The sequence below is a fragment of the Camelus bactrianus genome, chromosome 9 (assembly GCF_048773025.1).
Source record: "Camelus bactrianus isolate YW-2024 breed Bactrian camel chromosome 9, ASM4877302v1, whole genome shotgun sequence".
NCBI lineage: Eukaryota > Metazoa > Chordata > Mammalia > Artiodactyla > Camelidae > Camelus > Camelus bactrianus.
The window spans coordinates 13194360-13222194 of record NC_133547.1 but is presented as its reverse complement, the minus strand read 5'-3'; the positions used below and the strand labels follow the sequence as shown (position 1 = coordinate 13222194).

General features: G+C 37.1%; 1 protein-coding gene and 1 long non-coding RNA gene across 2 annotated transcripts in view; one reads left to right on the top strand and one right to left on the bottom strand.

Annotated features, from left to right (window-relative positions):
• The window catches only part of LOC123619558 (uncharacterized), a 30360-nt gene extending 10357 nt beyond the window's left edge, over nt 1–20003 (top strand). Inside the window, 5 exon segments of the mRNA XM_074371139.1 lie at nt 408–495; nt 1775–1907; nt 2864–2962; nt 17967–19003; nt 19005–20003. Coding sequence (XP_074227240.1) covers nt 487–495; nt 1775–1907; nt 2864–2962; nt 17967–19003; nt 19005–19418 — 1692 coding nt within the window. The 5' untranslated portion in view covers nt 408–486 and the 3' untranslated portion in view covers nt 19419–20003.
• LOC141578728 (uncharacterized) overlaps nt 1–27835 on the bottom strand; it is a 42400-nt gene that overhangs the window by 13600 nt on the left and 965 nt on the right. The gene's annotated exons all lie outside the window — the stretch shown is intronic.

Here is a 27835-nt window from a genome sequence, read left to right as displayed (position 1 = left end):
ATGTTCATTTTCCATATATTGACCATCTTCAGTTGACCCTGAGGCCATAAAAGAACCTCTAGTTTGGATGATGTGGTCTCTTGAAAGGTGGGAGTGAAGGCAGGTGGATCTACTCATGGGAAGACTGAGCAGCCCCATCTCAGGTCTAAATTAGCCTCCCCAATATGGGAGCTTGTCCAGGAAATCTCCTGCTCCTGTGTTTGGATCTGGCTTCAATGCAGAAGTGGCTTATGCTATAACTACTTTTGCATAGCAGGGTGTCCTGGGACTTTGGGGAGAGCTTAGATCCATCTTCTGTTTTTCCTTAAATTGTGTGGGTTAATTTTGGAAGAAGAAATTGAAGAACAAAAAGATTTTATTAAATTAAGTCATATATGGGGACACTGAAACCTTTTTTCATCTCTCAGTTCTGGATTTGCAGGAGTCTGAATTGTTCTCAATGGAGGAAGACAGAGGAGAACTGATCAGGTCTTACCTTCTAAAACCATGACCTGTGTAAGTTGATTATTCCTGTCTCCTTGCAGTATTATGATTTCAGGTTATGTGGATTTTTTCATTAATTAATCTAAAGCTTCCTACTCTTAAAAGGGCCTCATTCAATTATCTACTCCCCACTTTGTCCTAAAATCAGAAAAAATGACAGCAAATAGCTCGTTTCCTCCTTATGAGTGTTTGCTATCCAGTGTTTGTGTATTTATTTTCCAGTGTTCTCAGTCCATTTATATGCTTATTCTTCAAAGTCTATAATGGAGCAGTAAAGGAGTGAACTCCCATGAGGGAAGTATTTGAGTTTCCTTGATAGGTTTGAGGTTTGATGAATTAGAGATGTTAGTCCTATTAATTACCATTGGTAAACTCTGAAATTCTCCACAGACCCAAGTTTTCCAGACAGATAAGATATAAATTGGTATCAGTTGGTTTCAGTCTTAGTATGTGATGAGATCTCATATTCTTTGAGAATTTTAGACTGGTTAGAAACATTTATGTAATGCATCTTACCAAAGAATTATGAAGAGGAAGATGTGGTTGAATGTGATCTCTTAAATTTGACTGACAACTATTTGATTATGACTCATGATACATTATACATTTAGGAACAAGAAAAATGTTGAGTGAGTGATAGAAGATGGCAATGAATGAGAATATTATCCTAAGGGATAAATGCATTGATTTCTAGAATTGATGAAGACTTTCAGAATTTTGTGTGTTTAAAACCAAGCATGTAAATGTGAAGGATGGATTAAGTGTGAGATATCCAAAATAAAGTGGATTGTTATGTAGGCAAAATTTGTCAAAACAAAGAAAAAATGCTTAGAGTATGCTCTGACAAAGGATGAATTTGAGGCTTGTAGAAATACTTTTTTTCAAAAGCTTTTTTTAATATGGAAATTTTTATATTCAAATTGGGAGAGTGGGAGGGAAATCTCATCTTTTTTTTTTAAACTCTAAAGGGAAAATAATTTAGAACCTCACATTTATTGAGAATTAATATACTGTGCAACTAGCTGACTATGTGGTTACATCTTATATTTTACTGAATAGGGAAAGTTTAATTTTATCCAGTCCCCCTGCAGGTCCGAGTTACTGTGATAGCCTACAAGCTACAGAAAGATTTGTCTGTAGCAATAGGATTCTTCAGGAATGTGTAGACAATCTCCTTTAATCTTCTAGCCCACTTGTACTGTATCACTCCCTTCCTCTAAGGCACTCCTATGATCTCCTGTCTTTCTGTTTTGAAAATGTTTTTTAAATTTCATACTACCTGGATTTGCAGTTTCAGGAATTAGTGACATTCAGGGATGTGGCTGTAGACTTCTCTCGGCAGGACTGGGAATACCTGGAGCCTATTCAGAGGGACTTGTACAGGGATGTGATGTTGGAGAACTACAGAAACTTGGTCACACTGGGTAAGTTTATTTGCCACTAGAAATTTAGAATGTTCTCTGTGGTGTGTTAATTTCAACACAGCGAATTTCAAAGCTGTCTTTTAAGACATGAGCTGAATTCTTTTTCTTATTCCCAGAGGAAGCTTTGAGGTGTGTCAATTTGGCAATGCCCCTGTCATTAACCATCATCATCTTCTCTTTTAGTGACATTCACATGTCTTGTGACTGTGGCCCTTCTTGTACCTGCCTCCCCTTCTTAATGGCCAAGGGGCTGTGTCATCCTCTGATCCATCTGCAGGGACAACAGTTAGATGTAGATTCATGATTGGCTGTAGCAGAAGAGCCTCTATGACTTACATAGTGGTGGATTTGATGAGCAGTATTCATTTAAAACTGGAGAGCCCACATTTCATTTCCTGCAACCAATTTTATATGATTTGTGTTTGAAAGTTACAGTTCATGAACATTGCATTTATGATTGAATTAATATTCTGTAAATGAATCGGAATGCTTCTTATCTTCCTTTTACAGAAATGGAATCATTATAATTAGTATTAAGTCCCAGAACTCTTCCTAGGGGGTGTATCTATACATTTAATCATCAACCATATGATAATAACATTGTCATACCCATTTTACTTGCCAACATTGTGGAACAGTGAGGTGAAATGACTTGCTTACAGTCGTGGGGTTGATAGGTATTAGAGGAAGAATTTGTGCTCAGACCCTCTGGTTCCGGAGTGTTCTCAAACATTGTTAACTTTTTGGTCACTTTGTTAAACTCTCTTAAGAGGCAGAGTCTACCTGAGTTTAAGATAAAGTTTCACCAGACCTGCCTGGTTTCTTAAATCATCTCATCTTTCTATTATCTGAAGTCTTTATTGATAACAGTTAACCTTTATTTCATTACAAATTTAACCAAAGCTAAAGATTTTGTTTTCATTTTTATGCCATGTGGCAATTTTTTATCTTCGAAGCAGGACATTCCACTTCTAAGCCAGATGTGGCTGACTTACTGGAGCAAGGAGAAGACCCTTGGATGACTTTGAGGGAAGGAACACAAAGCCAGTACACAGGTAAGGAAGGAAAAAGGAAGCCATCAGGGCTGGTAGCAGGCTGCGTGGTGAGGGAGAGGAGATATGTCTCTGTGTTGTTTGTAAAGCGCCCCACCACCACCCCTGCGCTACGCACCAGGACTTGTGGAGCATGGGCTTGTGACCTGGGGAGGAACTAAAGACCTCAGCGTGAGCTATAGAAGAAACTTAAACGTTACTCCATTTAAAAATCACCTTATTTCTCTTATATCTCAAACCCATTCGCAGTGATGGGGAATCTCATTTTTCATTAGTACAATATTTAATCTGTATGTTGGATTCAACTGCTCTCCAGTTCCCCTTTTGTGTGAACACACACACACACATCAATGCAATGATAGTGAGCAAGACTTATAAGGTCCTTGCTTTCATGGAATTTACATCTTACTAGAGTGAGCAGGAATACAAATAGATAAATAATGTTAGGCTGTAGAATGTAAAGAGAAGTTGGACCACTTACAGTGGTTGTGGATGCCTTTTCTGAGGTGGTAATGTTTGAGAAGAGACATGACATAAGGGCCCAGGCCATGTGTCTATCTGGGAGGTACACTGCAAGCTGAATGAACAAACAGATTGGAAGGCTCAGGAGATGGTTGGGGCAGTGGTGGAAAGGGATGTGGAGCCTGGAGCAGGGGCACTGGAGAGAGCTTTGTGAGTTCAAGAATCACCAGTGTAGACCAGAATAGAGGTCCTTAGGGCAGAGTAATAAGAAATGAAGTCACACTGTTAGGAGGAATCAGATCATATTAAGTTTTATTGTATTTGAGTTGTTCAGGATAATAAGTATTTGAATCAATCATGTAATCTGTTTTTCTAATTTTTAATTTTCTAAACCATTATTAAAAAATAATAGATAGATACTGAGAACCACATAAAACAAAAGTTTAGCATAATGAGTTGTGTAGGGCAGACATCACTACACTTAAGTCAGGCGATAACATATTTAAAAAACTTTTTATTTTGAAATAATTTCAGAGTCACAGAAAGGTTGTAGTAGTAATACAAATGATTCTTGTATACCTTTCAGCCAGTCTTTCCAAATGAGGAAAGGAGCTTTTCTAGTGAAACTGAGGCCCTCCACATGTCTCTACTCAGTCACAATCTTTTCCCTCCTGCCAAGTATAACTGCTCTTCTGATTTTAATGGGAATAAGTTCCTTCCCTTCTTTCTCCCTCCCATTCCTTTATGTCTTTTAAGTCTTTTTTAATCTCTACGTTTCCTCATCTCTTTTTATTCCTAACCATCTAATTGCTGAAGAAACAGTGTCTTCCATTCTGTTCTTTGCTGATGCCATTCTGAGATTTACTCAAGCACATTCTTTGACCTCTCTGTATCCTCTAAATAAGTTTTGGGATCTAGAAGCTTAATGAGATTTAGATTCTTTTTTTTTTATTTTTACAAGACGACTACCTGGGCAGTGTTGCACACATGATATGCCAGCACTACTGAATGCTGGCTCCCCACATACCAGACAGAACTGAGCTTACTGCTCACTTACCACCTCTGCTTCGGTAGTGTCTCACAGGGGAAGGGCGAGGTTGGATGTTATTGGCAATTGGAAGTTTGGTTTTAAGGCCAGTCTTTCAGTGTGGAGACTGGATTAGGAATTGGGTGAAGATCAAAATACAACAGTGGAAAATTAGTGGAAATGACTAGGTAAGAATTTTGACTCGAGAGTCAAAGAAAGAATCCTAGAGCACAAACTCTGTTGTTTTCCACTGAGGAGTTGATAGATTTTCAGGAACTTCCTGTAATGAACAGTCAAGCCATTTGCCTGCACAAGAAACTCCAGGAAGGTAAAATTGTGCTAATGAAGGCAGCGGGAGAGTAATGTCACATGAAAGTAGACAGGCAGGCACATTCAGGGATTAACTGTCCCAGTTCTCGGTGTCCAGGCTGAGTCGGGCAGTAGCTGGTGTAAGTTCTTAGCACATGCTGTCTGGTTGTCTTTCTGGGATTTTAGCTGGCATTGATTCTGGGTGCCTAGGTACAGTAATTCATTAGACACTCCAAAATGATCATATTTTCATTCCAACATTCATTTTCACTTGTTGGTAGAAATAATGTACAATTTTTACATCATCTACTACTTGATAATATACTGAGAGTTTTTATGATAACAGCTAAATAAATACTGGATTCTTTCCCTTTATCTTTAGAACAGCTAAACAGTTGTGTTATCTTAGCATCCTTCCCAGGTGACCAGACAGTTATTTTATTGTCATTATACATTTATGGATTTAGGCATATTGATTGTATCTCAGTCCATTGTCATAATCCTGATTATTGCTCAAATTTCTGCTTCCTGGGTTACTGGACCTCATAATGTTGCCCTTCAAGTCCTTTAGATCCTATTAGCCTTTAATAGCTTATTTACTGTCTGTTATGACAAGATGTTTGGGGTTTACCTTGTATATTTTTTTGTCCCAAGCTTTTTTTTTGTATATATATATATATTTATTGAAGTATAGTCAGTTTACAATGTTGTGTCAATTTCTGGCGTACAGCACAATGCTTCAGTCATACATGAACATACATATATTCGTTTTCATATTTTTTTCACCATAAGTTACTACAAGATACTGAATATAGTTCCTTATGCTATACAGTATGAACTTGTTGTCCCAAGTTATGGCTTTTAATGAGCCGTAAGTCTGAGAATTTTTGGTTTCATTTAGTGGAAAGTGATCTTTCAAGAAAGACCACAATCTGCATGCTGGAGGCACCCACTTTTTCTGTTCTTGTGTCAAATCTGGAATGCCATTTTGTGTGCAGTCATGTTTCTCTAGTCTTTTCAAATCTATGGCAATTTCATGGACTTTCATGTATTTCCTGTCCTTGATACTTTTTAAGAGTACAGTTATTACATAGACTATTCCTCAGTTTGGATTGGTCTGATACCTTGCTCAAAAGTAGATGAGATTGATCACTTTTTGTAACAATTCCACAGAAGAGATGGTATGTCCTTCTCAGGGCATTCTATCAGAGGGTCAGATTGTGGACATATATTATTACTGGAGCTATTAACCTTGATAATTTGGTTAAGGTGCTTTCTGCCAGGCTTCTCCACTGTAAAGGGACTTATTTTTCCTTTATAATTGATAAATATCTTGGGGGAGATACTTTGAGACAATGCAGATAACCTATTTCTCCTGCAGTTTTCACCCATTGATTTTTAGCATCCATCAGTGGATTTCGCTTGGACTAATTCTTACTGCAATGTTTGCCTGATGGTGATTTTGTCCCTCCTTCTACATTTATTAATTGGAATTCTTATGTAAGGAAGAATTCTAATTCTCTCTTCTCCCTTTTTATTTATTTATTCATTTATTTATATCAGTGTGGATTTATAGTTTATTTTATTCCTTAGGTTTTAATCTAATAGTATAAACACTAATTTTTGTTCAGCTTTTGCTTTTGGGAGCTTTTGGGGTTGGTGCCTGTGGTCTGTTGACATGTCCCTATCCTTTAGTGAGCATCTCTTACTTTCTGGCACTGCAGGGTACTCCAGGGTCATCTTATATTTTCTTTGCTCTAGTTCTGGACTCACCTACCTCTCTAAGGTGCCCTGGTTCTTTTCTATTAGAGGATGGCATTTAGAAATCCAAACTTGGGCACTAGGTGTAGTCATTGTTCCTGGGATGTCATGGCTGCCAGGCCTTGTTAGCTGACAGAGCCGGAAAATGTGTATGAATGTGTGCCAATATGGCTTGCCACTCCAGGATATTTTCCTGTTATTTCAAAGCTGGAACACCAAAACATGCTTCACACAAATCTTAAAACTCTAAATCACATGTTTGGACAATTTCAGCCTTCATAGTTTTAAAGAGACTAAAGTCAATTGCATTTCTCATCACTGATACTAAGAGAAAATATTTTCTTCATTTCATTATGTTCAAATTAAATATAAACTAATGCAGTTGCTACACTAGCAGTAATATCTAAACATTTATCCATTTGCAGTGAAAATGACCAAAGACCAGTGAAGATAGTTTTGCCATCATTAAATTTAATTTTTACCAACTCTAACTTAAACTATAAATTTAAAAAATAATTTGAAAAATCATAATAATGATTTAAAAAATTAGCCTTAAAACTTTTATTAAATTTTTTTTTTACAAACTTTTGGGTTACAGTTACTGGATATTAAATGAATACCCAGAAATCTGTGGCATTTCTATACACTAACAATGAAATATCAGAAAGAGATTAAGGAAGTAATCCTATTTACCATCACATCAAAAACAATGAAATACCTAGGGATGAACCTACTTAAAGAGGCAAAAGACCTGTACTCCAAAAGCTAACTTTTTAAAAACCAGTTCACAAATGGAAATAAGCATTTAGAATCTTTTATTGCGCAAGTGTGTGTTCAGTGGACTCAGTGCATGGGGAGTTTGGGTGTTATTGTTCCTGAAACTATTCCAAAAAATAGCAGAAGAAGGAATGCTTCTGAGTTCATTCCATGAGAACACCATCACCCTGATACCAAAACCAGACAAAGATACCACATACACAAAAAGAAAATTACAGCCCAATATCACTGATAAATATAGACACAACAATCCTCAACAAAACATTAGCAAACTGAATCCAACCATAAGGAAGCAATCCCATTTACCATTGCATCAAAAAGAATAAAATACTTAGGAATAAACCTACTTAAGTAGGTAAAAGACCTGTACTCCAAAAACTTTGAGACGCTGATGAAAGAAATTGAAGAGGACACAAACAGATGGAAAGATATACCATGTTCTTGGATTAGAAGAATATTGTTAAAATGACCATACTACCTAAGGCAATTACAGATTCAGTGCAACCCCTATCAAGTTACCAATGACATTTTCATAGAACTGGAAGACATTTTAAAATTTGAATGGAAAAGACCCCAAATAGCCAAAACAATCTTGAGAAAGAAGAACGGAATTGGAGGAATCATACTCCGTGACTTCAGACTATATCACAAAACTACAGTAATCAAAGCAGTATGGTACTGGCACAAAAACAGATACATAGTTCAATGGAACAGGATAGAAAGCCCAAAAATAAACCCATGCACTTATGGTCAGTTTGTCTACAACAAAGGAGACAAGAATATACAATGGAGAGAAGACAGTCTCTTCAACAAGTGGTGCTGGGGAAAGTGGACAGCTTACATATGAAAGAGTGAAACTAGAACTTTCTCTAACACCATATATAAAAGTAAACTCAAAATGGATTATAGACCTAAATGTTAAGACTGGGTACTATAAAACTCCTGGAGGAAAACATAAGCAGAACACTCTGACATAAATTGCAGCAATTATTTTTTGGACCCATCTCCTAGAGTAATGGAAACAAAAACAAACTAATGGGACCTAATTAAACTTAAAAGCTTTTGCACAGCAATAGAAACCGTAGACAAAATGAAAAGACAACTTATGGACGGGGAGAAAATATTAGCAACGATACTATTGACAAGGTATTTACTTTGTTGCTCAAATTGTCTCAGCTTTGGCCACTTGACAGGGTAGGCTTTTGTGTCCTTTTCATATGTATCCATCATTCTTTGAGGATTTTCTTCCTTTTAGGTTCCAGGCTCATCTTTCGTTTTCCCTGCTTCTAGTCCTAGAATCAACCATCTTTCCAAGAAGCTCTGGTTCCTTGATTGGAGAATGATTTTTAGAAACCAAGATCTGGGTGTAGGTGAGCTCATTGCTACTGGGGCATCTTTGCTGGAATGCTAAAAATGCATGTACACAGCTGTATTAATGTAACATGTGTGTATACATTTTATACATATTAAAAACCATGAATTTATTATACTGTTATCTCCAATTCCAACCTACCTGCACAGGCTTCAATCTAGCCTTTCCTCACTTCTTATTTGTACTTTCTCTGACAATCAAAGACCTCCCTCTCTTTCTATATACTTAACTCATTACTTACTTAATTACTTATATGTTCAGTCCTAATAAACATATAAAATTGTTTGAAAATTCCCAACCAGTTTCTCTGTGAGAAATAAATTTGCTATCTACAGTATATTTGTACAGTTCTTTTGCCTTTAGCATTACAGTGTCCAGTCAAAATAATGGTTTCTAAGATTGTTAATTTTTTCCTTCTTCATTCTCTTCAGTGTGATTATTTTATTCATCTTTAGTACAATTAGCTTCTTTTGTTATTTTAGGAACTCCCTCTCCTATACATCCCGCTTGATATTTATTTATTTCTAAAATATGTGAACTATTACTATGATTCTAAGAGTGAGAGCAAACAGAAAAGAATTCTCAGTGAAGTGTTGTTCTCACCTCAGTTTAAATACTCTGCTCCTATTATTTCTACCCCATTTTTGCTCAATCCTTCTAGATATGTGATCTCATCAGTTTCTGGTTTATTCCTCTTGATTCAGTTTACACAAGCAAATACTTGTACATGAAATCGCATTCTATATGAACTTCTGCACACCTTACGTTCTGAATTGCACTTTGCTGTTTTCACTTAATAGTTAATCCTGGAAATTACTTAAAACAGTTCACACAGATCTTCCTTATTGTTGTTGTGATTACCTTATTATCATTAGTACTCCTGTGTGTGGATGTACTGTATTTTATTCATTGACTCCTGTATATGGGCTTTTAGGTTGTTTTCAATATTTTTCAATTATGAATAACACAGAATAATCCTTGTCTATAAGTATTTTTCTACTGTTGGAAGTATAGCTTCAAAGTTGACTCCTAGAAGTATGGATGCTGGTTCAAAACGTAATTGCGTATGTATTTTTGTATGATGTTGTCAGGCTCCTGCTCCAGAAGGGTTGGAACAGTTTGCATTTCTCCAGCAGGGTATGGGAGTAGCCCTGTCATCCCTTTCAGATCTTAGAGAAATACCATTCTCCAATAAAAGACTCAAACAGAATGTGCTGTTATACCCTTTAATTTTCACCAATCTGATAGGTGAAAAATGGTTAGCTCATTGTTCTAGTTTGCATTTTCTTCATGAGTGAAAGTGAACATTTTTTCACGTTTAAAAGCCATTTCTCTATATTTTGTGAATTGTTGGGTTTGTGTCCTTCTTCCATTTTTCTATCTTGTTTTTAATCCTTTGTCTCTCAATTTTTAAGAGTGTTTTTACATATTAGGAGTATTATTAGCCCTTTGAAGTTATGTTGCAAATATTTTCTCCTCGTTTCTTAGTTGTTTTGTGACTTAGGTTATGGCAATTTTGCTTTTTTAAAAAAAATGTAGTCAAATTCATCAATCTTTTTATTACCTCTGACTTTTGTGTCACAGTTAGAAACTAAAAGTTAAAGATAAATATCCATATTTTCTTCTATTACTTGTATGGTTTTACTTTTACATTTAAATCCCTAATCCATTTGCAGTTTATTTTTAATGTGGAGTAATATACAGATCTAGTTAAATTTTTTTCTACATGACTATCCCAGTTGTCCCAACACCACTTATTCAAATGTCCATCTCTGCTTCTTTGATTTCCTTGTGTTCTTGAGTCTATTTCTTGGGCTTCCTAATCTGTTCTAGTTTTATTTGTGTAACCATGGATCAGTACCAAATTGCTATTCATATGGTTTGTGTTATAGTACATTTTAGTGTTTTTAGAGTTCCAACTTCATTCTTTCATGTGTGAATATCCAGTTGTCCCAGCACTGTTGCTAAAAGTACTTAATTGAGTTTTGCTGGCACCATTTTTTTGATAATGAATTGACCATAAATTTGAGATATTTTAAATTTTATTTCTGGATTGTGAATTCTATTCCATACATCTCTACATCTGTCTTTATGCCAGTACCAAACTGTCTTGATTTACTGTAGCATTGGAGTGTATTTTGAGACTGGGAAGTGTGAGTAGTGTTACTTGGTTCTTCAACACCCGCCCCCCCCCCCCCCCCCAGCAAGATTACTCTGTCTATTCGGAGTCTCTTCTACTTCCAAATGATCCCCTTGTCATTTTCTGGACAAAAGGTAGCTGACATTTTGATATGGATTGCACTGTACCTGTAGATCATTTTGTGGAGTATTGTCTTCCATGAACCTGTGAGGTCTTCCCTTTTATTTAGTTATTTAATTTCTTTCAACAGTATTTTTTAGTTGTCAGTTTAGATATCTCAGCCTCTTTTGTTAAATTTATTCCTACACATTTTTTGTTACTATTATAAGTGGAATTTCTTTCTTAATTTTGTTTTTGGATTGATACTCTTGATTTTAGTTAAGATGATTTTACATCCTGGTATACTGTCATATCATCTGCAAATAGTAATAGTTTTATTTAAACTTCTTTACTTTTTCTACCTCTAATTGATTTATCTTTTCTAATCAAATTGTCCATTATCTTTAGCACATTCTTGAATAGTTGCAGAGATAGTAGGCATCCTTGATTTGTTCTTGATCTTAGCAGAAATGCCCATAGTTTATCCCCACTTAATAAGATATAGCCATAGAAATAAAGGGTGTGTGTGTGTGTATACAGGTGTTATGTTATCAAGTATCCCTCAGCACCTCTTTGCTTGCATTTTTCTTTGCTAAGATTTTATATATTTTCCATCGCTATTTATAAGTTATTTTGGCCCATATTTTCATTTAATGTCTCTTACCAGGTTTAGCTATATTTTTTCATAAAAATTACAAAGGGAATTAAGTAAGTTTTCCTTCATTTTCAGGGCCCTGGAACAATTTATAGAGCATTAGCACTACAGCTGAAAGCAATCGTGGCTTTCTGCTACCTGTCTCCCAGTATTTTCTCCTAAAAGCATACTAAACAAAGGAATGGAAAGGTAGTAAAATGAGACAAAATCCACATCCTTAGCATAATTTAAAAGCAGGATACCAAAAGTTGCAGACATATGTAAAAAAATACTAAAGTCACAAATCCCAGGACATACTCCCCTAGTGAAGACAGTTCTCCTTGATATTTAATGATAAAATTAATTAGTATCAAAAGAACACTGCAATGAAAATGACTTTTATCTGGATTCACCAATTGATAAACTTTCCATATCTACTTTATTTCTGTCTATATTATATTTACTGCTATTTGAAAGTATGTCTTAAACATCATAACTTGACCCCTTAATCATCCAGCAAGCATCTCCTAAGAATAAGGATGTTTCTACAAATAAGGGTATAATTTTAAGTTTACGGAAATGTTTTTCACACAGAGGAGGTTCTGTTCTTCCACATAACAGCCAAAATTTTTCTCAGAAATCATTCTTTCTGCATTTACTGACATAATCATTTATTTCTCCATTGTTATGTCACTATGTTGAATTCTGTTTATTGACTAACCATTCTGGAATCCAGTGTGGTCATGATGTGTTGACACATTATTCCTTTTCAATATAGTTAGATTTGAATTTTTAATATTTCCTTTAGGTTTCACGAATGAGATGGGTCTATAACATTCCTTTTTATTATCCTTTTTAAGGTTTAATGTAAACATTGCATTAGCTTCATAAATGTATTGAAGAGGATGTACCCTTTTCCTCCATCTTGGAATGTTTGAAGGAATGTGCCAGAAAAACCATGTGGGTCTTGAGTTTCCACTGTAAATTTTTTTACATATTCAAATTATGTAATGCTTGTAGAATTGTTAAAGTTTTCTGTGTGTTAGACTTGTATTTCATCAGTTTTTCCATTAATATCATTGGTCTGTTTCAGGATCATTAATGTCACTGTCTGTGAGTTTTTCAATCTTTCTTTGTCTTTCAGGATTTTAACTGTCTTGACAGACCCTGCCAAGTATCCAGTAGAATATCTCCTAATCTTGGTCTGTTGTTCTCATGACTGGAGATACGGGTTTTTAGAAAAACTACAATAGAGGTGAAATGTCCTTCTATCAGATCACATCAGGGATACAGGATATCCATGTGATGTCACTGGTGATGTTAACCTCAGTCTTTTGGCTAAGGTGGTGTCTGTCAAGTTTCTCCACTCTAAAGTTAGTATTTTTCCTTTTTCATACTCTGTTCTTTAGAAGCAACTCACTAAGGTAGCACACCCCGTGGGCGAAGGTGCAGGATTGGGAATTAAGTCGTCTTTCTGCAGAGTAGAAAATCTGTATTTTATCTAGAATTATTCTATATGAAAGATTTCTCTTCCTTGTTTATTTCAGTGTGGGCTCACACATATTTATTTCATACTTTGAGTTATAATCATGTTACATTATTTCTTTTGCTTTGGCTATTGGTAGCTCTTTTAGATTGGTTCTTATGTTCATTTAATATCCCCATCCTTCTGTTTTTTTTGAGGATTTCTTCCCTAGTACTGCTTTCAGACTCGTTTTGTTTTCTTCCTTCCCTGGTCCTAGAATCAGCCATTTCTCCTAGGAGCCCTTTTATCAGAGGATGGTGTTGAGAAACCAAGATCTGGGTGCTGGGTATACTCACTGCTACTGTGTCATTGCCTCTATGCCCCCCAAAGACCTATCTAGGTAACAGATGTATGCACACTCACTCATGGATACTTACGTATACCTGTGACTTTTATTATCCATCCATCTCTATCTACATTAAGTTAAACTTGAGTCCATACTGGTGTTTCTGACTGCCATCCAGTGCCACAGGGTGCCTTCTACCCTTCCTGTCTTGTTTATCTGTAATGGTATTTCTCTGACAGAAAACTGACTCTCACCATCCATCATCCATTCACTTATTTGTTCAGCCCCAGTGTACATGTAACATAGTTTGAGAAATGTTAACCTGCACCCCCATGAGAAACAAATTCACTAACTCCAGCAGTGTTTATGTACACTTCCTTTTGCCTTATATTTTTCAGTCAAAATACTGTTTTCCAAAGTCGGTAATTATTATCATAAGGCACAGTTTGGTATATTGCTCAACTTTTTAATTTCCAAATGTATGTTGATTGTCTAGTTGTCTTTGTAATATTGATTTCTAGCATAGTTTTTGTGATCAGATGACATACTCTGTGATTTTGATCCTTTGAAATCTGCTGCCAAGTATATGATCTCTTTTTGTTGCTGTTGTTGATGGAGGTACCGGGGATTGAACCCAGGACCTTTACTCTACCAGTGAGAGTTATACCCACCCCACTGTGATCTCTTTTTATAAGTAATTTGTCTTTGCCTGAATAGGAACTGAATTCTGTAATATTTAGCTTATTTCCATAGATTTCCAGATCCTTATTGATGATCCGCTCAGACTCTGGACTGTGTCAATATTTGGCTTATTTGTTAACATGCCATGTTAACAGATGAATACAAAATTAATAACCCTTATTAGGAAATCCTCTGTATGCATTGTAGAAAATAGAGACATAAAATTTATTTTCAAAACATTAAAATCTCATATTCCTACCACTTTAACACTTTAGTGGATTTACATACACACATGCATATACATGTTTTTCTTTTTACCAATGTGACATCGTCTTCTTACTGTTTTATAACCTGACTGTCCTTGTCATTGATTTTTCTATTTCTATTATATTTTGATTTTATTGCATCTTCAAAACCCAAATCCTATTCGTAGGATAGGTCCAGTTTGACTTGTTCAGATCAGTATCCAATGCCAGACTATGCATTCCAGCTGGTTATCCTATCACTGACATCTCTCTTAATCTAACACATTCCCTTTATTTGTGACACTGACATTTTGAAGAGACAAGGCCACTTATATTTCAAAATCTGTCATCTTCTGTACTTGTGTGGATACTGTCCATGGTATAATTTAACTTAGTTTCTATCCTTTGTATTTCAGTAAATTGGAAATTATTTTCAGTCTTGAGGGATTTATGTCAAACATTTGCGGCTGAAGTACATCACAGGTGGCATGTGTACTCCACTAAAAGACACAATGTGTGTGGGGTCGCAGCACTGGTTTTGTAACGTGACCACTCAGTTAGGGTAACAGTTGGCTTCCTCCATTGTTCAGTTACATTCTTCCTGTTGTAACTGAAAAGAAGTCTGGATTATCTTGCTTTGGCATCACAGCAGCCATCAGTTCTATAAGCAGTTCCTCTCCTCCTAGTTTTAGCAACATCCTTTATACTTATCTTAATAAGATTGGGAATTGTTAGGTGGTTTTTAAAAAAATTCTATCATGATTTCTAGTTTTTTTATTGACATGATCAACTGGGGCTCTGGTTACTTTTTTTTTTTTTTATTGAAGTGTAGTCAGTTACAATGTGTCACTTTTCTGATGTACAGCATAATGTCCCAGTCATGCATATATATACATATATTCTTTTTCATTAAAGGTTATTATGATATAGTTTCATATTTGGTTACTTTGAAATATAAATTGATGGGAGGGGGCAGGAAAATATATTTTACTTAATACTGATAATTATAAAGTTTTTAGTAATATACTATTTAATGAAAAAATAACTGAAAATGGTTTCTGTTTTCTAAAGAATCATTATATTTTTATCTTTTATTTATTTAATGTGCTTAATCCAACATAATTTTTCTGCTCTTTCACAGTATTGGTCATACACAGCTTAATACTCAGACACATGGTTTTTTAACAGTCATAAATCTGTAAAATTTTCCTTTTTTGGCCTAAGTTTTATGAGACTTATCTTGTATCCTCCCTGCCCCATTCTTTGAATTAAACATTTCTTTAAGGATTTTCTGATCCATAATAGTACTAAATATTTAGAGATGACAGAGTAAATGATCACTGTGCTTATCCTTCTAGCCTTTTTGACAGTTTTTCTATTCTGTGGAGACTGATCTGTTTAAGATTTTTGTCTTTTGTAGAGTTGGTTTTGATAAATTATGTTTATGTCTTTTACTTTTACAATTTCTTTTTTTAATTTAAGTACAGTCAATTACAATGTGTCAATCTCTGGTGTACAGCACAATGTCCCAGTTATGCACATGCATACATATATTCATTTTCATATTTACTTTTATAATTGCTTAATATTTTATAATCCACTCTTTTCTCAATTAGTTTACCTAGTGTATCATTGCACATTGATTTTTCTTATCAAGGAGGTACCTTTTACAATTTATGTGTTGATTCTTTTCTTTTCCCAAGCTCATTTCATTCTGGTTCTTATCCTTATTCTTTCTGCTTTCCTTCAGTTTACTTTGATTTTTTTTCTAAATTTATAATAAATTGTATATTAAATTTGTGTTGAAGTGACAACTTTTCTCTGAGCAGTATAGTTGGAAGTTGTACCTTCTGAAATGTAGTATTTTCATTGTTTGGTGTGTCCATGCCTCTAGTTTCACTGTTTATTTCCTAGTATGATAAAGATTGTGACTCTATTTGAATTTTGACTGCAGACAGCTTTCGGGCTCCACTTCTCCTGCCCCACTTTTGGGAAAGCTGATAAAAAAGCCTGAGTGCTCCCTACTTCAGTGCCAGTAGGCAATTCAAACCATGCAAACCATGTCCCACTGCAGGAACCCTCAGCCCTGCACCACACCCTCACCACCATAAAAAAATCCCTAAGTCAGTCTCTTTTCCAGATCTCTCAAGTCATCTTCAGACCAACTTGGGAACAATCCTGCTCTCTCTGGGAAGCCTTACTATACAAGTAACAAATCTTTTCACACCTTCTTGGTGTATGTGTGTGGCATTCTCAGTCTTGACTCCCAAGTCCAATTTGGTGTGGGTATGCATCCTTCCTCTGCTCCACTACATTTAGTTAAAAGAAAATGATTTTTCTAGGTAGACAGAGAGCACTTTTTTTCTGATGTTGCTATTATTTTCAGTGTTATTCTTTGAGGTCAGAGAAGGTGTCACTTCACCTGTTTTACACATCCCACAATGGATTCACAGAAAAATACTCTTCGCCCTTGACTCGTGCGCCCCTCATTCTGCACTGATATTCCTTAGTCTTTCCCTAAATCTCGATTGCCATCTTCCAGCTTGTAGCTAATACTTCCTTTTATGTACAGTTCCAAGCACTCTGGTACCCCCACACCTCCCCCATTTTATACTTTACTTATTCTTTCCAGCCCTTCCAAATGGAAAGACTTTTTTAAGGTTTCCTTTTGAATATGTATCTGTGAATTGTCTAAAAAAGCATTGGAATGCTTATCTGGGAAGTATAAGAATGGTTGGCCTTGACAGTAAGGGAAAGGAGGAGAGGACATGTGGGAAAGAATAGGTACCAACACATATTTAGCACATTTAGAATAGATGAGGAATAAAAACCCAACTGAAGATCAGTAAGAATAAATTATTCAGCACCTATGATACATCAGAACCTTGTCATTCAGTGATAAAGTAATGAAGGACTATGTCTTAGGGAAGTATAGGGAAATGAAGAGAGTATCATAAGGAAATTAATGATATGATAGTTGAAATCAGAGGTATGGTGGAAAAAATTAAGTGCTAAAACGAAACAACGAAAAAGACATGCACATACTTAGCGTTAGCAAGTACAGTCTTCCTGAGGGACAGGACATTCATCCTGATACATAAAGGATGAGAAGGATCCGGCCTACAGAGTGCCCAGGTCCAAGGGTTTCGACTGGATGAAATAGTCTGTGGAAAGCATTAAGTGATAGGGAAGGTTGTACCAGATCCTAAGTGATGGGGGATAGCAGAGGGGTCAGGGTTTTGACATGACACCATGTGGGGAAGCAGAAGCCCTGCCGTCCATGGGAGTTTGGATTGTATGAGAAGAGCAAAGAGAAATCACTAGAGAAACTTGGGATGAATTCTTAAAGTTTGATCTGCATCTAAATCAATGATAGAAAATTTCAGAATAAAGGGTTCTTCTCTTCTTACTTCTCATCTGGTTAGTCTGTGACTGTGCCAAGATAGCAAATTTCTAACAATTTTGCTAAACTTCCGATTCACACCTAAATTTCAGTAACTTCACCATGTTACATAACTTCTCATATATCTATGAACTCTTTTTGGGCTTTTTAAAATTTCATTACCATATTTTAGAATTCTGGAAGCACTTCACTTATTGAGAGTGTTGGTTCTTATTTCTTTCATAGAAGGTTCATCTTCTCTGGGATAAGAAATACAGATATTTTTTGTTTTCTTCTTTTGTTTCAGATTTGGATTTACAGTGTGAGGTAAACAGCTATGTGGAAATGCCCACTTATGAAAAAGACATATCTCCCACACAACATCAGAGCATATATAACAGAGAGAAACACTATGAATGCAAGAAATGTCAGAAGAAGTTTGGTGGTGGCTATCAACTGATTCCACATCCCAGGTTTCATGTTGTTGAAAGACCCTATGAATGCAAAGAATGTGGGATGAACTTTCGTAGTGGCTATCAGCTTACTCTACATCAAAAATTTCATGCTGGTGGGACAGCCTACGAATGTACAGAATGTGGGAAGAACTTCAAAAGTGGTTATCAACTTACTGTACATCAGAGATTTCATACTGGTGAGAAAACCTATGAATGTAGGGAATGTGGGAAGGCCTTTATTTATGCTTCACACATTGTTCAGTATGAGAGAATTCACACTGGAGGGAAGCCTTATGAATGTCAGGAATGTGGGAAGGCCTTTAGTCAAGGTGGACACCTTCGAATTCATCAAAGAATTCATACTGGCAAGAAACCCTATAAATGTCAGGAATGTGGGAAGGGTTTTAGTAGGTGCTCAAGCCTTGTAGAACATGGACAAATTCACACTGATGAGAAACTATACATATGTGAGAAATGTGGGAAGGCCTTTAGAAGGGGTCATCAATTTACTATCCATCAGACTGTTCATACGGGTAAAAAACCATATGAATGTAAAGAATGTGGGAAGGGGTACACCACTGCCTCATACCTAACTTTACATCAGAGAATTCATAAAGGTGGGAAACCATATGAATGTAAGGAATGTAGGAAAACTTTTACTTTGTATAGAAATCTTACTCAGCATCAGAGTATTCATACTGGGGAGAAAGTTTTTGAATGTAGGCAGTGTGGAAAGGCCTACACTGCTGGCTTGAAACTTTCCCAACATCAGAAAACTCACACTGGTGAGAAGCCCTATGTAGGTAAGGACTGTGGGAAGGCCTTCAGCTTGCACAGGTACCTTAATCAACATCAGAAAATTCACAGTAGTGTGAAGCCCTATGAGTGTTAAGGTATGTAGGAAAACCTTTACTTTCTATAGAAATCTTACTCTACATCAGAGTATTCATACTGATAAGAAACCTTTTGAATGTCAGGAATGTGGGAAGACCTTTATACGCAGTTCACACTTTACGGCATATCAGAGTATTCACTCTGATAAAAAACCGTATAAATGTCAGGAATGTGGAAAGGCCTTTAAAATGTACGGATACCTTACACAACATCAGAAGATACATACTGGTGGGAAACCCTATGAGTGTAAGGGATGTGGGAAGGCCTTTAGTCGTGCTTCAAACCTTGTTCAACATGAGAGAATTCATACTGGCGAAAAACCCTATGTGTGTAAGAAGTGTGGGAAGGCCTTCAGATATGGTTCAGCCCTTAAAGCACATCAGGGAATTCATACAGATGTGAAACCCTGAGGACATGAGCAATAGGGGAATGCCTTTAGGTATGGCTTGGACTTTTTAAACATCAGACAGTTCACGCTACTGGTAAGAAATGACTGAATATGTTTGTAGGTATGTCTTTACCAAACAAGAGAATTCATAGTACAGCTCATGCCACTTTAGAAAGCCTTCAGTGTCACTCTTGTTTTAATGGAATGTCTGTTTAAACAATGGCAAATTAAGAAAAGGGAATCCCAATTTTCTTCATGCCTGTAACTTGTGCCAACTAAAAACTGGCACTTGCCATCTGTCTCTGCAAGGATGGAATCATGAGCTGCTGTAGCCACTGACCCTCAAACACCTTGAAAGGAGTTCTGGGTGGAGATCAAGAATGTGGCGCTCTGCGCTCGGGGAAAACTGGTAGAACAGGCCTTCAGATAGTTAGATACTTTCAGGAGAAGATTTTGTAAGTCCAAATTCTTGCATCTCCTTATATCTAGAAAAGCACTAAAATCACTAATGGTGACAACCGCTCCTTGTGACTAGCAGCAAGCCTCTGCCAAAATGTGTGCTTGGCTGCATATACCCCACGTTCACTACAATCATATATAATACTGACGTTCTCCCCTGCCCCATGGGAGCAGTCCCTCAGTGCTCTCTGAAATGCTGTCTCCTGGGCTATAGTCCTCATTATGCCCCAAATAAAACTTTACTCACAACTCTCATGTTGTGCATTTTTTTCAGTTGACATTTGCATGGCATGGATTTTTAATTAAATTTGTTAATTTAATGGTTAAAAAAAAAAAAAACCTTCCATGTTAATTATCAATGGCTATGTTACAAATTACCCCCAATCTTCCTAGCTTATCACAACAATAAGCAAACCTCACAGTTTCTACGGGTCAGAAAGTCAGGAGTGATTTGGCTGAGTGCTTCTATATTAGGTTTTTCATGAGATTGCAGTCCTCTGAAGGTGTGGCTGGGGCTGAAGGACCTGCCCCACGGTGGTTCACTCATAGTGGATGCTGGCCTAGAGAGTGAGAGTGTCAGGAGAAAACCATCCTCATCCACAGTGGGCCTGATGTAAATGAAATCCTGGACTTGAAGTTGATGCTGTGAATGGGTGAGACTTTTGAGGCTTCCTGTGCATACCTTCCATGTGGTAGGAATGTAGTTTGTCCTCACAGGGCCAATGGGCATGTTTTTAAAATATATCCACAAATTATTTGAAACTGCACCCTTCAAAACTGAAGCCTGATTCTTTTCTGTTTACATGTGGGCTGAACCTAGTCACTTGCTTCTAACCAGAAGCAAGACAGAATGTGCAAGACAGCTTCCTCCCGGGGCTGCTGCTCATTCTCTGTCGGTCATATCAGCTCTTCTCTACCTTGGGCTTCAGCTGAGGCTACTGACAGGCCCCTTTATGGGAACTTCACTGAATGGCCATTCTCTTAGATATCATCTTAGATCTTTCTAACATCTTTTTTTTTTTTTTTCTTTCTAACATCTTAACCAAGGGTATTTTATCCTCGTACTCTGTGGAGGCCCGATTACCTTCTGGGAGGAAAATAACTGATATAATTGACCTGCTCCCTTTGTAAATAACCACCACGTTAATGCTGGGGCCATGCTTCCCATGGGCTGCCCCAGCCAGTTTTCTGAGCACAATGAGAGTATTAATGCAGGTCAGTTTTTGTGAGTCCTGGACCTTCTCAAGTGGGCAACTGAATCAAGAACTCCTCAATTTGCCTGGCCTGAACCCTGTCTTAGAACTTCACTGCCCTTTACATACTACACAATAGTTTTGCCACACTATCTTTTTTCACCCTCTCTCCTTCAGAATTGTCAGACTTGCATCCCAGCCTGTAGACTCTAACTACCCTCCCTGGCTCCCCGCTTTTTCCTTTATAGGTAGTTTCCTCAATATCCTTAATGTATCTGATTCTTTGTTGTTACTTGCTTTTCAAAAGTTTGAGATGAACACACACCTTCTACTTACCTTTAGATTGTATTTTCCTAACAGCGCTCTGGATTTGATCTTTGTCCAGAGGCCATTTCAAAAGTTCAGTATATTTGCATACTGGAGAGGCTGGGGATTTCAAAGCCAGCAAGTCCTGTTTAACAGCCCTTCTTCAACTTATCTCACTTCTTGCACTTGAAGCAGTAAGAAGGTAGGTGGCACTGCCGCACTCTACCTGCAAGTCTCCTTGGCTAAACTGCCCAGTTCATTAGGTATATTTTTCACTGTCCTCGTTATCACGTGCAATGATATAGAATAAACTGTCTACTACTACAGGACCACAAGCTTGCCTCTCCTCGCGACTACAATGAAACCACAACTGAATGCTGAACAACCGAAATAAGACTGGAACCTAGCAAAAAAGATCTTCTGCAACTGGAAACATAAAGAGGGAGCCCCAGTGGGACAGTAGGAGGGGTGTCCTCACGATATAATTGGGCCCCATACCCCTCAGGTGGGCGACCCACAAGCTGAAGATTTGTTAAGTCACAGAGGCCCTCCCACAGGAGTGAGAGCTCTAAGTCCCACGTCAGGCTTCCCAGCTTGGGTTCTGGCATTGGGAAGAGAAAGAGACCCCAGGACATCCGGTTTTGAAGGCCAGTGGGGCTTGGTGCTGGGTGCCCCATGGGACTGGTGGACACAGAGACTTCATTCATTTGGGAAGTGTACAAGGAATCTCATGTGCGCCAGGTCTAAGGGCAGAGGTAGTGATTTCATAGGAACCTGGGCCAGGCCTGCCTGCTAGATTTGGAGGGTCTTCTGGGGACATAGGAGAGGACTGTGGCTCACCCAGGGGACATAGAAGCTGGTGGCAGACATTCCGGTAATGTTAATCTACATGAGCTTTCCTGGAGGCTGACATCTTGATTGGATCATTAGCACCAAGACCTAGCCCCTCCCAACAGCCTGTAGGGAAGCCTCAGGCCAAACAACATACAGGGTGGGAACACAGCCACACCCATCAGCAGACTTGCTAAGCCACAAAGGCCTCTAGACACAGCCCTACCCACCAGAGGTCCAGGACCAAGCTTCACCCACCAGTGGGCAGGCACTGGCTCCTCCTGCCAGGAAACCTGCATAAGCCTCTAGTCCAGCCTCATCCACCAAGGGCAGATACTAGAAACAAGAAAACAACAATCCCAAAGCCTGTGGAAGGAATCCACAAACACATAGAAAGATAGATGATATGGGGTGGCTAAGGAATATCTCCCAGGCCAAGGCACAAGGTAAAATCCCAGAAGAAGAAATAAGTAATGAGATATGCAGTTTATCTGAGAAAGAGTTTACAGTAATGATGGTGAAGATGTTCAGAGAACTCAAGAGAAGGATAGATGCACAGAGTGAAGTTTTTAGCAAAGAGTTGGAAAATATAAAGAATATCCAGAGGTGAAGAACAAAATCACTGAAATGAATAACACACTAGAAGGAACCAAGAATAGACTAAATGAGGCAGAAGAACAGATCAGTGAGCTAGAAGACAGATTAGTGGAAATCACTACTTCAGAACAGAAAACAAAAAGGAATAAAAAGGAATGAGGATAGTTTAAGAGAACTCTGGGACAACATGAAGCACACTAATATTCACATTATAGGGGTCCCAGAAAAAGAAGAGAGAGTGAAAAGACCTGAGAAAATTTTGGAGACGTAATCACTGAAAACTTCCCCAACTTGGGAAAGGAAACAGTCACCCAAGTCCAGGAAGCACAGAGGATAACACACAGGGTCAACCCAAAGAGGAATACACTAAGGCACATAGTCATCCAATTGACAGCAATTAAGGATAAGGAAAAAAATATTAAAATTAGCAAGAGAGAAGCAACAAATAACATATAAGGGAACTCTCATAAGATTATCAGCTGATTTTTCAGCAGAAGTTCTACAGGCCAGAAGGGAGTGGCATGATATATTTAAAGTGATGAAAGGGGGAAACTTACAACCAAGAATAATCTATCCAGCAAGGCTCTCATGCAGATTTGAGGGAGAAATCAAACCATAAGAAAAGAGAACAAAAAGAAGAAAAAAAAAACCTACAAAAGATTGCTTTGGGTGTTCTGGGTCTTTTGTGGTTCCTTATAAATTTTGGAATTGTTTGTTCTAGTTCTGTGAAGAATGTTGAGAGTATTTTGATGGGGGTTGCATTGGATCTGTGGATTGCTTTGGGTAGTGTGGCCATTTTGATAGTGTTGATTTTTCCAATCCAAGAGCACAAGGTATCTTTCCATTTCTTTGTGTCATTTTGGCTTTTGGGGTATAGGTAACCTCCGTGATGAAGTTTATTCCTAGGTATTTTGTTTTTGATGTAAATGAAATGTTTATGCCAGAATAATAAAATTCTGGTTTTTGAAGTGGAAAAAAAAGTGAATGAAGGGCCACAAATGGCAAAATATCCTTCTTTCTTATGGGTGAGTTGTATTCCATTACATTTATGTATGCTGCGTCCTCACTATCTATTCAACTGTTGATGTGCACTTGGGATGCTTCCATGTCTTGAAAATTATAAATAATGTTGCTGTTAATAGCAGGGTGTACGTATCTTTTTGAATTAATTTTTATTTTGCAGTTGGTTTTATTCCTCTGATAACTGTATAATTTTAAAAAGCTGAAGCTCTAAATGTTCTTAGAAACAATGAACAGTACATATATGTAAATTAAAAAATATATGTGCAGTGAAAAAAAAAAGAGCTATCAAGCCATGAAAGACATGGAAGAAACTTAAAAGACATATTAGTAAATGGAAGAAGCCAGTCCGAAAAGGCTACAAACTGTACAATTCCAACCAAATGACATTCTGGAAAAGGCACAGCTACAGAAACAATAAAAAGATCGTGGTTTCCAGGGGTTTGTGGAAAGGGAGGGAGGGAGGAATGAATAGATGGGGCACAAGGGGTTTTTAGGGCAATGAAATTACTCTGTATGATACTATAGTGGTGGCTACATGTCATTATGCATTTGTCAAAACCCATAGAATGTACAACATCAAGAGTGAACCCTAATGTAAACTGTGGGCTTTGGTTGATAATTGTGTCCATGTTGGTTCATTGATTGTGCCAAATATGCCACACTGATGAAGGAGTTGAGAGGAGGGGAGTATATATCTGTGGGTGGGGAGGGCTATGTGCAAACTCTGTATTTTCTGCTCAATTCTGCTGGAAACCTGAAACTGCTCTAAAAAATAAAGTCTATTAAAAGAAAAAAACTGTCTACTACTACATAACAAGAATTCCCCTTCTTCCAATCTCCAGTGACATTTTCCTCATTTTTTGGTAAACCTTCACTAGTAGGCTCTTCAAAAGCCTCAAGATACCTGCTAACAGTATCTTCAAGGCCCATCCAGTTTCCATTCACTTTGTGAACACAGAGCTGCTGTGATATTTTTAGCACTGTTTCAGTAGCAACCTCATTTAGGTACCAAAATCTGTGTTAGTTATCTCTTGCTGCATTCCCCCAAAACTCAGTGGCTTAAAATCTTGAATGAATGTGTATTTTTCTTTGTTTCTGTGGGTCATGAATTTGGGGCAGCTAAGCTGGGTGCTTCTGGTGTCGGGGGTCTCATGAGACTGCAGTTACCTAAAGGACTGACTGCGGCTGGAGGGTCTGCTTTCAAAGACGGCTTAGTCATGTGGCTGGTAAGTTCATACTAGCAAGTTATTTCCTCTCCAACAGGGACCTCTCCATATGCCGCCTGAATGTCCTTGGGACACGATACTTAACTTTTCTCAGAAGAAGGGATCCTTGTTATCATCCAGCTGTGGCAGTCACTTTTGCCACATTATTTTCATTAGCAGCAGGTCACTTAGTGTAACCCATATTCAATAGGAGAGGAATTCAGCTTCACCTTTTGAAGGGAGGAATGTCAAAACATTTGCAGACATACTTCAAATCACCACACCTTCCAAGACCACTCAGTGATTGTTGTACTCTCAAAAATTAGTAATAAACAAACTTGCTATTGTGATGTACGCAGAAATGCTTGTAACCACAGTACATACTTTACCTGTCACTGCCATTCTACCATCTTACTCCCTGTGTGTCACTGGCAGAGATAATTATCATCTACAGGCATCATTTGTAAAATGCTAATCAGGAACCCACACGCTGGTCACACTATGGGGACTGATTAAAGTAATGCTTGTAAAACTAAGAGTATCTGGCATGGAGACTGTGTTCAGTAAACATGAGCTATTGGTATCATCATCATTATTTGTGTTAATAGTTAATTTTTATGAGTAAGTTTCTAATGGTTTAATTAATTTAGCCCCTTAAAGCCACTTATCTGTTACTAAATTTTACATAATTTGGGAAGTAAGTATATGGTTTAGTGTGTGTAAAGACTGTGATAATAGCAAAAGTTCATATTCTCTGTTCATAATTTAAGTAGGAGTTACTAACCGAATAGTAAAAAACCAAATTGTCCTCTTGGAAATTTTTCCTAAATTTGTATTGTAAGTATTTATTTTCTCAACACTGTCTATTCTAGGTTAATACACTGCATTTGGTTTTTTCTTCTCCAAAGTTGTAACCCCACTTTTTTATGTCTTTGATTTTTTTCATAATATGTCCAAAGAGTCCCACATTCTTGATTTGTTTCTTCATAGCATAATTTAACTTACTGATCTGTATCTCATTTTTCCTATAAATTAGAAAGTATGTCCAGAAAATTCATTCGGTTGAGATTAAAAATATTTGGCAAGAACATTTCATGACTTATTCGGCATACTTCTGAAAGCACAAATGTCAGGTTTTAAAAACTTGATTCATATTGTATTGATACATTCATTTGAAAACAGAATGCATGCAGAAAACGAGCATTGAGACAAAATTTTGTTGTTTTCTTTATCTCTCTATCTGTGGCACCTATACAATGCCTGTTAAAGGCTAGATAAAGCTTTGGACAGAAGCAATAGTTAACTTATGAGGCTGGAACTAAGCAAAATAAACTCTGTATCGATATTAATAAATCAATAAAACTAGATAAAGAGATTAATGATTAGGGAGTAAAAATGTGTTTATTCAGGCCCCTCTGCCCCTGCCCTTTCTGTGGAACATGAACTAAATCAGTAAATAAAGTCAGGAAACTAAATGATGACACTATTGTAGAATCATGAATAACAACAGGGATTGATAGAGATAGAAGACATTTAACGTTAACTTAGCCCATGTTTATACCAAAATGCTTACAAATCTGATACATCTTTAGAATGAATTATATTTGTAAAGAATGTTGTTTATCAAACATGACCCTGTACGATGCAGGATATCTGAATTGTCAAAAGACAACTGAAAATACGATCTCTGTTCTTAAAATGTACAGTCAAACTAACCACTCTTCAGTTAAAACATCAAGAAGGATTTTCTTCCTAATAAAAGTTTCCATCCATGGTTACATGTTTAATAAAAGCATTTGATAAAATTTAACACCCATTTATGATAAAAACTCTTACCAAAGTGGGTATAGAGGGAACATATCTCTACATAATGAGACCTATTTATGACAAACCCACAGCCAGTATAATACTCAACGATGAAAAGTTGAAAGCCTTCCTGCTAAAATCTGGAATAAGACAAGGATGCCCACTCTTGTCACTTCTATTGAACATAGTAGTGGAAGTTCTAGCCACAGAAATCAGGCAAGAAAAAGAAACAGAAGGGATCTAAGTTGGAAGAGAAGAGGTAAAATTGTCACTATATGCAGATATGACATGATACTATATATAGAAATCCCTAAAAGCTCTGCACAAAAACTACAAGAGCTGATAAAAGAATTCGGCAATGTAACAGGATACAAGATTAATATACAGAAATCAGTAGCATTTCTTTACACTAACAATGAAATATCAGAAAAAGAAAGTAAAGAAACAATCCCTTTTAAAATCACATCCAAAAAAAAATAAAATACTTAGGAATAAATCTGACCAAGCAGGTGAAAGGCTTATGTGGAAAACTACAAAACATTGATTAAGGGAATTAAAGAAATGGAAAGACATCCCATGCTCTTGGATTGGAAGAACTAATATTGTTAAAATGATCCCACTACCCAAAGCAATCTACAGATTTACTGCAATCCCTATCAAATTACCCAGGACATTTTTCACAGAACTAGGACAAATAATCCTAAAATTTATATGGAATCACAAAAGACCCAGAACTGCCAAGGCAATACTGAAGCAAAAGAATGAAGCCAGAGAAATAACCCTCTTAGACTTCAGACAACACTACAGTGCTACAGTAATCAAAACAGCGTGATATTGGCACAGAAACAGACATATGGATCAATGGAAGAGAATAGAGAGCCCAGAAAAAAAGGCACAGACTTACGGTCAATTTCACTGTGTCATGTGATTAAGCCCCAGTGGGACAGCAGTCACCTCACATGATATGTAATTAGTAGGCTTTTTCTGAACACATACTACTGTTACTTCCAGCTGAAGGT